The sequence below is a fragment of the Vidua chalybeata genome, chromosome Z, assembly GCF_026979565.1.
Source record: "Vidua chalybeata isolate OUT-0048 chromosome Z, bVidCha1 merged haplotype, whole genome shotgun sequence".
Classification (NCBI taxonomy): Eukaryota; Metazoa; Chordata; class Aves; order Passeriformes; family Viduidae; genus Vidua; species Vidua chalybeata.
The window spans coordinates 31,328,232-31,342,385 of NC_071570.1; the positions used below are offsets into that span (position 1 = coordinate 31,328,232).

Genomic DNA, 14,154 nt, shown 5'->3' on the forward strand with positions numbered 1-14,154 from the left:
ACCCTGACTACGTAATGAACACTTCAAAGTATTGAAATAGTAAACAATATAATTATTACTGAAGTATCAGGAACTCATTCTTACAAAATATGCAGATCATGATGATTCAAGAAAAGAGGTTTGTTGCAGTGCGCCGCCGGGGGCGTGCTGGGCCGCGAAAGCAGGGGCGTGACAGTCCCCTTGTGAGCTCTGCAATTCCCAGTAATTGCTGGTCCGGCACAGGGACAGATAATGATGACATGGGTCTTTGCGGTAAAGGCTGGATGAGTTTATTAGGTAGACAAAAGTAAAACCAAAGACTAAAGACAAAGCTGGGGGGGGGGAGGTGTGAACAGAAGTTTTTATACAGTAACTCAGGAGGAGGGGTGTAGGAACATTAACCAATGAGGCTAAGGCTGGGGAGAGGTCAAAGGTGGGACTAAACTATTGTAAACCTGTCAGAGGAAATAGGGGAGTGGAATAACACAAAGTAACAAATAGGGCGTTGAGTATAAAAAATAGAGAGGGAACACTCTGGAAGGAGGGGTTGGGACAGGGAGGATTGGCAGGGAGAGTTCTGGGAAAAAGGGGCAGGGATGGGGAGGATTGACAACTTGGAAGGGAGGAGGTTAGGGATGGGCTTGGGAAAATTGACAACTGCGAAGAGGAGGGATTAGGGAAGGGAACAGGGGACAAACACAAGTTTAATACAAAATCACACCACCACAGAGGTTGTTGCAGACACTACTCTGGGACATTTTTTCAACTCCAGTTAAGGACAGTGTGACCTGCAGAAAGCAGCTGTAACACTCAATGAATAAATATTGTTACTTCTTACTGCTCTTGGAAAGAAAATATGAAAACAATAACTGTGCTCAGCTTTCCTATGATTAAATGTGGTGATTACACAGAAGTGTGGCTTCTTGTTCTCCAGTTCTCAGAACATACAAAGGACTTATGTATGCTCTAGGTGTTTTAGCTTAGAGTGTATGTCAGTCAAGTTAAAACAGGATGTCATTTAAGACTTAAATGTCAATTACTCTTCTCAATTTTGTCTTGTCTGCTGAGAAGCCACAAAAATTAACTCAGCTGTACACAGTTTTGAGATGTCTAGCTGCACACTAGAAATACCAATATCTATAAACAGAAATAGGGTAAAAACATAAGAAGAAGTTTTAGAAGTGAAACCCTACTCCCTGAACTTGAAAAAGTTGTATTTAAAACCCTTACTTGCACATAGCTTTGTAACAGACATAAATTGCTTGTTAAACTTATGCTTCTACAAAATCAAGGAAAACCTGAATCCTAGAAGTTCAACTAATAGTCATGCTAACAGTGTTTTTTTTATTCAAGAACTTCAAAGTATTTTAAGAAGGTGAATAAATATTAGCACCTACTATACATGGAGTTGATTCAGTGGAAGATATGCTGTTTGGTTTGTATTCCTTGCACTTCAATTTGGCATTTCACTGAGGTGTTTAATCCTCAATCCTTAGGGCCCTCCATTGTCTGTGAGCATAACCAGGCAGCTTCAGAGAAAGACCTGCATTGTGGAGGGCCTGAATTACTGTTCAGACCTACCAGTCTTTCTCCAGTGCTTTTCAACTTTGTTGAAATGGAGATGAGACTTGTGGAGATGGCTAAAATTTTCCAAATCAGGCCTAATGTCACAGCTGCTATATTTTCTTGTGATTCCCATTTCTTATCTGACCTGCTACACTAAACTACCTCTGGGAAAAAATCTGAGGATTTATAAAGCTGTATTGATAATGATTTTTTTTCTTCTCCTTCCCTTTCATATAATCCAAAATTCTAGAAGTCAGTTAATACTTGCATCAGTCATGACCATAAGATAATACAGATCCCTACCATTTGAATAGCTCATTTTTCTGTGTTGGATAATTCTTTTTCCTTTTTGAACTACAATAACACCTTCAATAAGAACATATGAAAGCTAGAGTAAGGCACGATACACTTCAGTTCTTCAGTTATATTATTCATTACAACAGTAGTAAAAACAATGCTATTACATTAATGAGTCCACCTAGAGTACAGGAGCATTTGATCATTCTTTAATCAAATATTAGGCAAATTTACTTCTATGTTCTATTACCTTCTTAAGATATAAAAGCATGCAGCATATTTATCTTTGAGTCTTGCACTGTCCCAACATGTCCCATCCTTGAATATATATAGGAGTAGAACAATTTATAAGGGTTGTTTGAAGTAATTTAGTACATCAGCAGTATTAATCATGATTTTTACACTTTTGTCTTGGATACTCAGACCTAACTGTAGGGAATGACAGCCAAACTACAAATATTTGGGGTTGATCATGCAATTTACAGAATAAAGATAGACTGCAAATCCACTTCAACATGAAACACTAAAGTTCTTAAAGGTTTGTAGCAGAAAAAGAATCCTTAATCCCCAGTGCTGCAAAGGAGTTTTGTTGGCTTAAGTACAATTGTAAAAACCAGAATGTTTATTGGCTGGCACGTACTGTGAATACATGGTCAAAAAACTGCCAATAAAGCTTTCACAGCTTAGCTATTCAACAGGGTGGAGAAAAAAATAAACAGTCTTTTTACTTTACAAAACTCCTAAAAAACCCCCACCATTGTGCAATGGCACAAGAATTCCAATTAGCTCTTCTAGAAACAGAGATATTCAGCAAGTGGACTACACCTTGCCCAGCACATCAGTAAGTACACATAAGGATTACTGGAGAATTCATTGGAGATAAAACCCCTAGCTTCAAGGAATTAGTTTATCCTCAGACTGTACAAATGAGAGAAGGGTACAAATGAGAGAAGGGTAGCTAGAGATTACACTGAGGGAAATATTTAGCAGTTTCCTTATACAGAAAGATTCTGGACTACTGATAAATGTCAACACATCTGAGTGAAATGAATACATTTACTCAAAGCTTGTTTTCACCACACACAGCCAAACACTTCACAGACCCTTCAGTTACTGTTGGTGTATCAAAAGCTTTGCTTTCATGCAAATAACTCTCCCACTTTCCATGCCTGTATTGCATTCCCAGCATTGTATCTTATTTTATTATTTCTGGATTTTTGGAGTGCTGCTTCCATTTCCCTGCCCACTCCCTCATTGTGATTTTTGATCAGTGGATCCTTCCCTGAGAGTTATAAAATTAATGACTGTCTCAAAATACACACAGGCACATACATAACTATAAATAACAGAACAGGGTCATTTAAAGGAACTCTATATTAGATGTAAAAGAAAGTGCACATTTGCAAAATAGCACTTTAGTAACAAAACCACGGTTAACATAAAACATGCTTAATATGGTCTTTTAAAGCACTCTAATGATGTACTAAGGGTTGTGTTGTTTTGTGCAAGTTGTAGTTAATTCTGAAATTTCTGTTCTCTCTTTGACTACCTAAAGTACAACAGCTGATGAATTCAGAAAACCAAAACAAGTATCCTGATCTACCACAGCCTCGTGGTTGAATTGTTCTGAATTTCATAAAGTGCAAGCCACAAATGAAGCCTCCCATCTTGCAGTATTCCCATAACACCTCCTCATTCCTATTAAAGATGCACTGCAGCTTTCATTCAATGTGGTAGTCTGGGCTGGCTTTCACAGATCTTAAAAGAAGCAAAATCATTACATACAAGACTTCTACTACTTTGCCAATATAACCAGTGAATAGCTTCACAAACTGTTAGGAGGAGGAGGAGGACAGCAGAAAAAGTGATTATGCAAAATCTGTTTTCTAGGAAAAGCGAATTTAAAATTCCTTCCTTTTCTTTCTTCCCTGCCACAATGAATCAGGTACTTTTCCTTTTTAAAACTATAAGGCAGAGAAAAAACTGAAAGGCAGACAGATCAGACAATTTCTATTATGTGAAAGATAGGAACGAGAAATTAATTTTGCAGTGGTTATATTAAAAAAGCTTGTAAATAGCTGCTGACTAAGTCAGTGCTTATTTTGGAAAATGTATCTGAATTTGACATTCAAGCATCAGAAATGCAACTGTGTCCCCTCTAGCCGAAGACACAATTTTAGCAGAAATAGGATATACTTACATAATACCCACCTACTTTTTACTTAGCTATACAACATGCAAAATCTTCTTATTGTGATACCATTAGATACAACATCTCAGAAACAGTACCTAGGATCCAATAAATTGATATTGTTATATTCTACCAAGATTTACAAACTACAGAACAAACAGGGACCCATAACTTACTCTAAGAGTTTTAATGCTCACATAAATGGTGGAGTAACACAAGTACAGAGACGCATGTACAGATAGCTCCCAAAGATCTTGGAGTCTTTGGGGGTCCTGGACTGGAAGCTAGCCATCATTATTTCAATTTACAAAAAGGGCATGAGGGAAGATCTAGGAAGACTTCTTGGTACAATTTCAGTACCTGGAAAAAACATGGAGAAGATCACACTGGCTGCAGTTGAAAGGCACTTGAAGAATAATGCAATTATCAGGCAGAGTCAACAAAGTTTCACAGCAGGAAAGTACTGTTTGACAAGGTTACCTGCCTAGTGGTTGAAGGGAAGGACATGGATGTAGTTTTCCTGGATTTAGAAAGGATTAAGAATTCTTAAGTTTGGATTAAGCCTTCTGTTGCTGTCCCTCACAGCAGCCTTCTGAACATATTGTCCAACAGTGGGTTCACCCAGTGTGCTGGGTGAAGACCTGGCTGAAGCGCAGAGCTCAGTGGGGTGCAGCGACTGGGGCTGCATCTGGCTGGTGACCAGCTGCCAGCGGTGTTCCTCAGGGTGCAATTCTTAACAATGTGCTGTACCTTTTGCTTGGCCCTGAAGCGGCCAGGCAGTTGTACCAGGTAATAGTTTTAGGTACCTTTCAAAAGAACTATCCTATCCTATCCTATCCTATCCTATCCTATCCTATCCTATCCTATCCTATCCTATCCTATCCTATCCTATCCTATCCTATCCTATCCTATCCTATCCTATCCTATCCTGTCCTGTCCTGTCCTGTCCTGTCCTGTCCTGAAAAGATATTACAAGAGGCTGAACACAACAGACAGGTTTTTAATAAAAACACACAAATAATGCAATTTTCCACATAGCAAAAAATTGCATTCCACATACTGAAACTAAAGCAATCTAGATTATTAGCCAATTGTCTTGTCAGTAACGCTTTAGCAAAATGTTATTTGCCTGTTTTCTGCCCTTGCATTCTGCCCTTGCAATAATATAAATATTCACATAAAGATATATGAAAGCAGATTGCTGTGATGGCATTTGCTGGTATAGTACAGAGAATTGACCCTGAACTGCTTAATACAATTTGAGTGATTGCAAGATCCTCTCATGTATTAACTTAATATCCTAATCTACACTTTTCTTTGCACTGGAAACATAACTAAGTTTTTATTCACATATGCGTGTCTGTGCAAATGGAGAAGGCTTGGTACAACATACAAAGGCAAAACAGGATTTTTTTTGGTATTGATTTTTCAGTATGAGCAGATGAAAGGCTCAGAATAAACGGCGATCAGCTGAGTATTTTTGCTGAGGTCAGTCCACTGGGGAGCAGTGCAACAGCCAGCGCTCCGGCACGGCCATGTGGCCCCGAGAAGAGCCACGGTGCGCCCACCGGAGCGGGTCAGCAGTCCCAAAAGGACCAGGACATACAGGTGGCAACTTGCCAAGGTACTGGCAAGGTACCCGCGGTCTGCTCCCGATCGTTCCTCGCGCCGAGCGGCCCCAACACGGGCGAGCGCACGGAGACACCACGGGACTCCCAGCTCTGCTGAGAGCCGCATTCCAGTTTCCAGAGGCTATAGCAGAACGTGAACGACCCATCCGGATACCTCGGAAACTCCTTCTTCCCGGCTTACAGCTTTCTCTTAATGGAGCGACGAGCCCTCCCACTCCCCACCGCGCGGCTCCCGGCGGGCAGCGGCGCCCGCCCCGCGCTGGCTGCGGGCGGGGCCCGGGCAGAGGCGGCGCGGACGGGGCGCGGCGGGGCGGGGCCGCTCCAGCCCCGCGGCGGGCGGGCTCTGCTCGCCGCTCCCGCCCGATCGGGCTGGGCGGGGCAAGCACCTCCTTCCTGTTTCCGCTCGGAATCCCGGAGCCCTCCAGGGCCGCGGTACCGCGGGGCAGCGGCGGGCGGGGGGCGGCCCCAGGAGCGCGGCTCGGGCGGGGGGCGCCGGCGGCGGGGGGACATCGCCGTCCTCTCACGGCCCGCCCGTGTGTTCTCTTCGCAGGGAGCTCGGCTCGCCCTTTCGCCGCTCGGCAGGCCCGGAGGGTGCCCGGCGCCGCAGGTGAGGCGGTGCCGGCCGAGGCGGGGGCGGGAAGCTCGGAGGGAGGCGGTCGAGCTGTTCGCCAGGGAGGCGAGCCGGGGCCGGCACCGCTGCGGGGGTGTTGGCTGCCCCACTGCCGCCAGTTCAGTACCCAAAGCCCTGCCGGGGCTCCCTCGCCTGCCTGGTGAAACCTATAGAGAGATAAACCAACCAGGCTGGCCTTTCTTTCACTTCAGAGAACCACAAACCGCACTTTTTTTCCCATTTAGCAATACAATCTTGGTAGCATTTGCAGCTCTGTTGGATTAAACGCCTAATTTTTCTATAAGCGCTGAACTTTAACTTAGGATCAATGCTTTGTATTACACTTTCACATACTATGCACTGCTTTTAACTTCTAGCAAAAATGATCTTGCCCTTTGATAGTGAACAAGGACAACTTATATTAAAATGGTACTTGGTATGACAAAATCGGTAGGGTTGAAAGGGACCTCTGGAGATCATCCAGTCCAACCCCACTGCCAAGGCAGGGTCACCTCGATCAGGTGTCACAGGAACCTGTCAATGTGAGCTTTGCATATCTCCATGACTTCCCTGGGTAGCTTTTCTAGTGCTGAGCCACCCTCAATGTAAAGTTGTTCTTCCCCATGTGAAGGTGGAATTTCTTGTGTTTTGTTCTTCAGTATGTGTGCTTTTATTTTGATGAGCACTCAGAAATTATTTTTTTTTTTATATTCTACAGGTTTTCTCAATAGGAAAACAGAAAAGATGTTTGATATTAAGGCTTGGGCTGAGTACATCGTGGAGTGGGCTGCCAAGGACCCCTACGGCTTTCTCACAACTGTGATCCTGGCTCTCACGCCACTGTTTGTAATTAGTGCAGCGCTGTCATGGAAGCTTGCAAAAATGATTGAGGCCCGGGAACGAGAGCTGAAGAAGAAACAGAAACGCCAGGAGAACATTGCAAAGGCCAAACGAACAAAGAAGGATTAAATGGGCAAAAATGGCCTTCCTTGTGCAAGGAATCCACTTTTAAAATGAAATACTTGTACATTTTGTGTTGCAATTGTCCTTTGATACTTGATCCTGTTATTTCTTGAAGTATGAAATTTAATACTTCCAGTGTATTTTTTTCCTGCTGATTTGTGTTAAAATTTGCCCAAGCGACATTTGTTAATTATATTTACTACTTGTATTCTAGTGCAGGTTGCTTTTCTAAATTTGCATGTTAAATTAAAAACTTAACCTCTTGGTGGCTCTGGAGGTAGATTTTTTTTTTTCTTAGCTGAGCTATGACTTAACAAGTATCTTTAAATTGCCAAGTTTAGGGGAAAATGTGAATAATAAACTGGATTACAGAAATGCAAGTTTTGGCATACCTTGAGCAGACAAGCTAGCTATAGCATTAGTTAGCAGACATGACTGATTTAATTTAAGGTCACTGCATATGGCTGTGTGCCCATAGTGGCTGCTGCATTGTCTTTGATGCTGCTGCTTGTCTGCAGAAATAACCTACCTTAGCTTTTCCTGTTTCCTGAACTACAAGCCATCAACAGCCTTTAACTTCAGCTCAAGTTCCAGGAAACTGCTTGTTTCATTATTAACTTCATTTCTCTTAAGGCATTCAGGTTCTATAAAATATAGTAATGTTGTTTGATCTTCCCTAACAATCACCTGAATACTCCACCTGTAACTAATTTGTTTTTGCCTTCATAAATTCCTTATGCCTCAAAGAATAGCCATAAGTTGGGTGAGACCAAAGACCCAGGTGGCCTGGTGTTCTGCTATAGCAGATAGCTGTGCAAGGATGATGTACAAGCTGCTGACAGTGCTTTTGGTGACAGTAACCTCCTGGCTACCTTTGGTCTAAGACTTGAGTTTAGGTAGAATTTTTGTTCTCATGGCCCTTGAAACTTGGCTGCCTTACAGGTTGCAAGATGATGACATAGTCAAAAAACGTTTGTGTTGTAAATACATCAAAATTATTTAACCTTCTTTCCAATTAATCTCTTCTTAATATAACTGATTAATTTTTCAAAGCCTAATTTTTTAGTAATAGTCTGTGGTGGCCTCTACGTAGTCTAGCTCAAAAGAGCTTGTAGCCATTAAGATTTACATTTTGCATATTTCTAAACAGCAGCACAGAGTTGTGCATTCTAGCAGCTACTCTTTGGTCAGGTTTAAAAATAAAACCTTAAAATAATACCATTGTTCAAATGAAGAGACCTACAGAGCTGGCTGACACCAAGGGGGATCAGAAGTGGGGAGTCTAACTGAAATTACTTTTAAGTAAATGTGAAGTTGATCCCCTTTCAATTTTGTTGGTGAAAGCAAGCATTACTAGATTATGACATCTGGGGATTTTATAAGTATGTGAGATTAAATCTCCATGTTTTGTATGCAGTGTTGTCAAATATGTATGTGTTTGACCTTCGATAGCTTGAAACACAGGGAGGAAAACTGATGAGGGATACACTCCGTAAATAAATTTGATACTTTTTGAAAAAAAAATGTGTGGTCTTTATTTTTATTTGAAGTTCTCAAACATCATCTCTAAGCAAATAATCTGCACATTTTATGTATCTAAATTATGGCCAAAATGATCTAATCATCTAGGGAAGTCCATGGATACACCAGGAATAAAAACTAGTATTTTTTAAAAATATTCATGACAGTCCCTTGTCCGAGACCTAGTGTTATTTTCCAGCAGCTTTATCAAGTACTTCTATCTTCTATTATAGCAGTTATATGTATTTTAACTGATTTTACCCTGTGCAAATTGCTGTCTGCAAATCAAACATTCAAATATGTTGCCTATTTTAAAATCAAACATTCAAATATGTTGACTGTTTTAAAATCAAACATTCAAATTTGTTGACTGTTTTAAGTTACACAACCATCTCTACGATAAATACACACTGCGTAATCAGTGCAGTCTAGTAGTGATTCCTGTTAATGAAATCAACTTTTCCGTCTGCTTGCCAGCAGAAAGCATGCTGGCACTGCCAAGGGATTTATTCCAAAGAGACATCTTGGCCAAGGCTTTAGAAAATGTAAGTGAATAGACAACAATTCTTACATTAAGAACAGTTTTAAAACTAAATTAGACTTCAAGGAAAAAAGTAATTTAGACTTTAAGAAAATTTAGATAGTCTTTTAACTATGAATTCTTTTTCACTAAACCCAAACACTTTACATACTTTGTCATGATCAAGCCTATTTGAATAGTTCTGCAAAAATAACTGAAACTGCTTTAATACGGCTTTATTGTACTCTAGTATATAATAGCTATGCATGTTGTCTGTTAAAATATTAATCCATTAACAGTATCTGTCCATTAAATTGCTTATTTATTTTTACTACTACCACTGCCTGGTGGCATCCAGGCACCTGGCTGGAAGATATTTGCAGTGCTTGCGGGGTCTTGTGAGGGCTCCTTCTTTCCATAGTAAGGGGCAGATGCGTGGCCTTTAACCTGAGTATGACTTGGTTCAGCAACAAGTCCTTCCTCATACTCTTTGGCCTGAAGCAGCTTATCCTTTTCAGATACATCCTTGACTTTCTGCTTCATTTCTTCTCTATAATTTTCATTCCTAAGAATTTCCTAAAAACACAATAGAAAGATAATTAAGTCAGAAGCAAATGCAATATACAGTGTTGCAAAAAAACGTTTTAAACAGTAATTTCTTAATTTTATAACCCACATTTGCAGGTATTAAAGTAAAATAAAATGTGGCAAAATTGTTTGGTTTTTCACAACTGCAAATTCAACCCTAACTGTATGTATTGTGGTGTCCACTTTACTATTCTATTGGAGCAAAAATAAGAAATTAAGAAATTAAATACATCAATGAATGGGGAAATACATTAACAATAAGGCTACTTTTTGCATTGTTTCCTGTGTAGGAATTAGCTACAGTAGCTAATTATCATTTGCATCAGTTCCTGTAATTCACTATGCCTGTGGTGTTAGGTACCTGTGCTTCAGGGCACAGTTCTGGGAGAAACGCATGTGCAACCTTTGGGGTCTTGCTAGTGCAAGACTACAAAATAAATAACTAAAATCACAAAATCATGGATTGGTCAGGCTGGAAGATAGTGCAGTGGGTCATTTGGTCCAACTTCATTCTACCTCCATGCTCCAGCAGGGTCATCCCAGAGCACATGGCACAGGATTGTGTCCAGATGGTGCTTGATTATTTCCAGTGAGGGAGACTTCTCAACCTCTCTGGTCAGTTTGTTCCAGTGCTCGGTCACTCGCACAATAAAGAAATTCTTCCTCACATTCAGGTGGAACTTCCTGGGCATCGGTGTCTGCCCATTGCTTCTTGTCCTTTTGCTTGGCACCACCAAGCAGAGCCTGGCTCCATACTCTTGATACCCTCCCATCAGATACTCATAGACATTGATCACATCCCCTCTCAGTCATCTCTCCTCAGCTTTTCCTTGTAGGAGGGATGCTCCAGTCCCCTAATCAACTCCACTGCCCTCTACTAGATGTGCTCCAGCAGCTCCATGTCTCTGTTGTCCTAAGGGGCCCACAACTGGACACAGCACTCCAGGTGAGGCCTTACCAGGGCTGAGTAGAGGGGCAGGATCACCTCCCTCCACCTGCTGGCAATGCTCTTCCTAATGCCCCCCAGGATAGCACTGGCCTTCTTGGCCACCAGGACACGCTGCTGGCTCATGGACAGCTTGTTGGCCACCAGGACCCCCAGAGCTGCCTCCCTGCAGGTCAGCCCAGCCTGTGCTGGTGCCTGGGGTTGTTCTTCCCCACGTGCAGGACCCTGCATTTGCCTTTGCTGAATTTCAGAAGGTTCCTCTCTGCCCATGGCTCCAGCCTGTTGAGGTCCTCTGAAGGGCTGCACGGCCCTCTGGGGTATCAGCCATTGCTCCCAGCTCTGCATCCTCAGCAAACTTGCTCAGGAGGCATCTGTCCCTTCTCCCAAGTCACTGGTAAGTTAAACAGTCCTGGGCCCCGTGCTGAACCCTGGGTAACAGCACCAGTGACAGGCCTCCAGCCAGACCCTGGACCAGTGATTGATTACATCCAGCTAGACCCTGGGCCAGTGATTACAAGCCGCTGGATTCTGCCATTCAGCCAGTTCTCAATCCACCTCACTGTCCACTCATCCAGTCCACACCTCTTGAGTTTTCCTACAAGGATGCTGTGAGAGACCATGTCAAAAGCCTTGCTGAAGTGAAGGTTCCACTGCTCTCCCCTCCTTCATCCAGGTAGTTGTTTAATCATAAAAGTCAATCAGGTTGGTCAAGCATGACTTATCTGCAGTGAATACGTGCTGACTATTTATGCTGACCTTCCAGTCATCCATGTGGATAGAGATGGCCTCCAGAATTAAGAAAAAGGCTGAATTCTTTTCTCCAGATTAGAAGTATATAGAGTTAAGGAGAAACTATAGCAGTACACTCCTCTGTGAACAAGAGACCATGATATTATTTTAGGAATTTAGGTGTTAAAATACATGTGGTACTGACAAGAGTTTAAATAGCAACTATGAACACCTAAGCATGCTTAAAAGGCAGTAATTAAAGAAAACCTTATGTAGGTTTTGCTGACCATGACTGAATGCCAGATGCCCACCAGAGCTTGTCACTCCCCTCCACAGCTGGACAGAGGAGAGAAAATATAATAAAGAGTTCACAAACTAAGGACTATGAGAGCTCACGCACCAAATACCATCACAAGCAAAACAGACTCAATCCTATCACAGGATGATGAAGTAAAATTAAATCTTAAAATCACCTTCCCCCTACCCTTCCCTCCTTCCCAGCTTTGTCTCCTCCCTGTAGCAAGTGCAGAGACACAGGGAAGTTATGGGAGTTATGGTCAGTTGATCATATGTTCCTGCCGTTGCTCATGGAGAGTTCTTCCCCTGTACCACCACAGGATCCCACCCATAGGAGACAGTTCTCCGTCAACTTCTCCAACACAAGTCCATCTCATGAGCAACAGTCCTCCCCAGACTGCTGCAATATAGGTCCCTTCCATGGGGTGCAGTACTTCAGGCACAGCCTGCTCCAGCATGGATCTCCCATAGGGTCACAAGTCCTACCAGGAAACCTGCTCCACTGTGGGCTCCTCTCTCCATGGGTGGGTAGGTCCCTATGAGGACCCTGCTCCAGCACAGGCCTCCCACACGTTCGTAACCTCCTCTCAGGCATTCACCTGCTCTGGCCTGGGTCTTTCCCAGGGGCTGCAGCTGGATCTCTGCATCCTCCTGGATGTCCATGGGCTGCAGGGCCACAGCTGCAGGGCCATGGTCTCACCCTGGGCTGCAGGGGAACCTCAGCTCTGGTGCCTGAAGCACCTCCTGTACCTTCTTCTCCCCTAACCTGGGTGTCTGCAGGGCTGTTCCTCTCACATATTCTCACCCTGCACTTCTGTGAGCACAAAACTTCTGCAAAACTTTTTAAAGTCTCCTTAAATATATAATCAGAGAGGCATTACCATTTCTGATGGGCCCAGCCTTGACCAGAGGCACATCCATCCTGGTACTGGCTGGGACTGTCTCTGCCAGAATTGGAGGAAACTTCTGGCAGCTTCTCACAGAAGCCACCCTTGTAGCTGCCCTGCTACCAAAACCTGGCCATACAAACCCAATACACCTTATCTTAGAGGTACCATGGAAAGTAACCCCTTTTCTTAGTTCTTAGTTGCCTCTGTACTTAAATTCACAGATACACAGAGCAGAGGCAGAACCCTTTGCATACAAATGGAAATTGAATGGTAATACGCAAGTAATACACAAATGACTTTGCAAACTGAAGAGGGGTGAAAATTCTCACATGCTCCAATAGAAATATTGCCAAGCATTACAAGATCAAATTTTCAACTGTCAGTATAGCAAAACTTCTTTGTGGCATCTCCCAATTCTACCCTTGTTTACCACATGCCTATGTAAATCCACCACAACGTTATTGATTTCAAGGGGATTACTCCTATGGTGCTTGTATTAAATAACTATTAAGAAACAAGTAAAGCAATCACCTTTGTGATAACTGAAAACTGCATCATTGTCTCTGGTAAAACAATGGGAAGTGATTTATTGAAATACAAACATAATCTACTTACTGCAAACAGCTATTAATTTAAAATCTCTTCAAGTGATTACTTCAACATTAAGTTATCTTAATCAGGTAAGAGCAGCTGTAACTAAACACCAAGTACTCCAAGTCCATTTTAAATGTTGATATACAATTGTTCTCTGGTTTTCAGACTCAAATAAGGCTCTTTTAATCAGCTTTCTGTGGACAAAGTATAATTGTGATAGAGTAAAATGAAAAAGTGGATCTTAAAAAAAAACCAAAACAGCATGAGAAATTATTCTTATTAGCAATTGCAAAAAAAACCCACCAAACTGAAGTGACTTATTGAGAATTTTCTATACAATTTACCAGGATAAAATTTTTCTACTACAAAATGCACACATTCATTTTTGGCATTAAACTCATGCCACAAACACATGAGTTACCACACACTAAAATCACTGGGTTCCTGTGCTCAAATTAAAGAAAATATTAATTGGAAATATTGGGTCAATTGGCATGTTAGAAAAACTGGGTCAAATACATTCTTACTTTGAGACTCCACTGATAAGCAATCCTTTACTGTCTGATTTGCTATAAAAAGTAACTAAGGGCTAAAAGTTAGTTTGTTTGTGGTTTTTTTTCTTTGTTTGTTTAAGTTACATTGTCAGGTTCAGAACACTTATATTCTCTCCTTCTTCAAGATGAATCACAGTATTTTATAAGATGGCTATCTTTACTATAAACTGCCCCCTAATAAGCTTTCTGATAAAATATAAGTACATTAACATGTAATGTGCTCTGACCATTAAGTGAAGTACAAAATCTTTCTATCCAACCCAGAGAACACATTATCT

The 14,154-nt window shown here is 41.9% G+C and overlaps 2 protein-coding genes across 3 annotated transcripts in view; one reads left to right on the forward strand and one right to left on the reverse strand.

Moving 5' to 3' along the window:
* The first annotated feature begins 6,012 nt into the window (after nucleotides 1–6,012).
* On the forward strand, nucleotides 6,013–7,501 carry SMIM15 (small integral membrane protein 15). Its single transcript, XM_053969104.1, has 3 exons — nucleotides 6,013–6,096; nucleotides 6,215–6,271; nucleotides 6,993–7,501. The coding sequence occupies exon 3, from the start codon at nucleotides 7,019–7,021 to the stop codon at nucleotides 7,241–7,243; it is 225 nt and encodes a 74-aa protein (XP_053825079.1). The 5' UTR covers nucleotides 6,013–6,096; nucleotides 6,215–6,271; nucleotides 6,993–7,018; the 3' UTR covers nucleotides 7,244–7,501.
* A 1,260-nt stretch (nucleotides 7,502–8,761) lies between these two features.
* Nucleotides 8,762–14,154, reverse strand: part of NDUFAF2 (NADH:ubiquinone oxidoreductase complex assembly factor 2) — a 67,697-nt gene continuing 62,304 nt past the window's right edge. Inside the window, exons 1-2 of one of the 2 annotated variants that reach the window (XM_053969102.1) lie at nucleotides 10,825–11,164; nucleotides 8,762–9,854 (exon numbers count right to left, since the gene is read on the reverse strand). In XM_053969102.1, coding sequence (XP_053825077.1) covers nucleotides 9,597–9,854; nucleotides 10,825–11,157 — 591 coding nt within the window. In that variant the 5' untranslated portion in view covers nucleotides 11,158–11,164 and the 3' untranslated portion in view covers nucleotides 8,762–9,596. Of the gene's footprint in view, nucleotides 9,855–10,824; nucleotides 11,165–14,154 lie in introns of those variants that run through there. The other variant, XM_053969103.1, reaches the window with a different exon arrangement.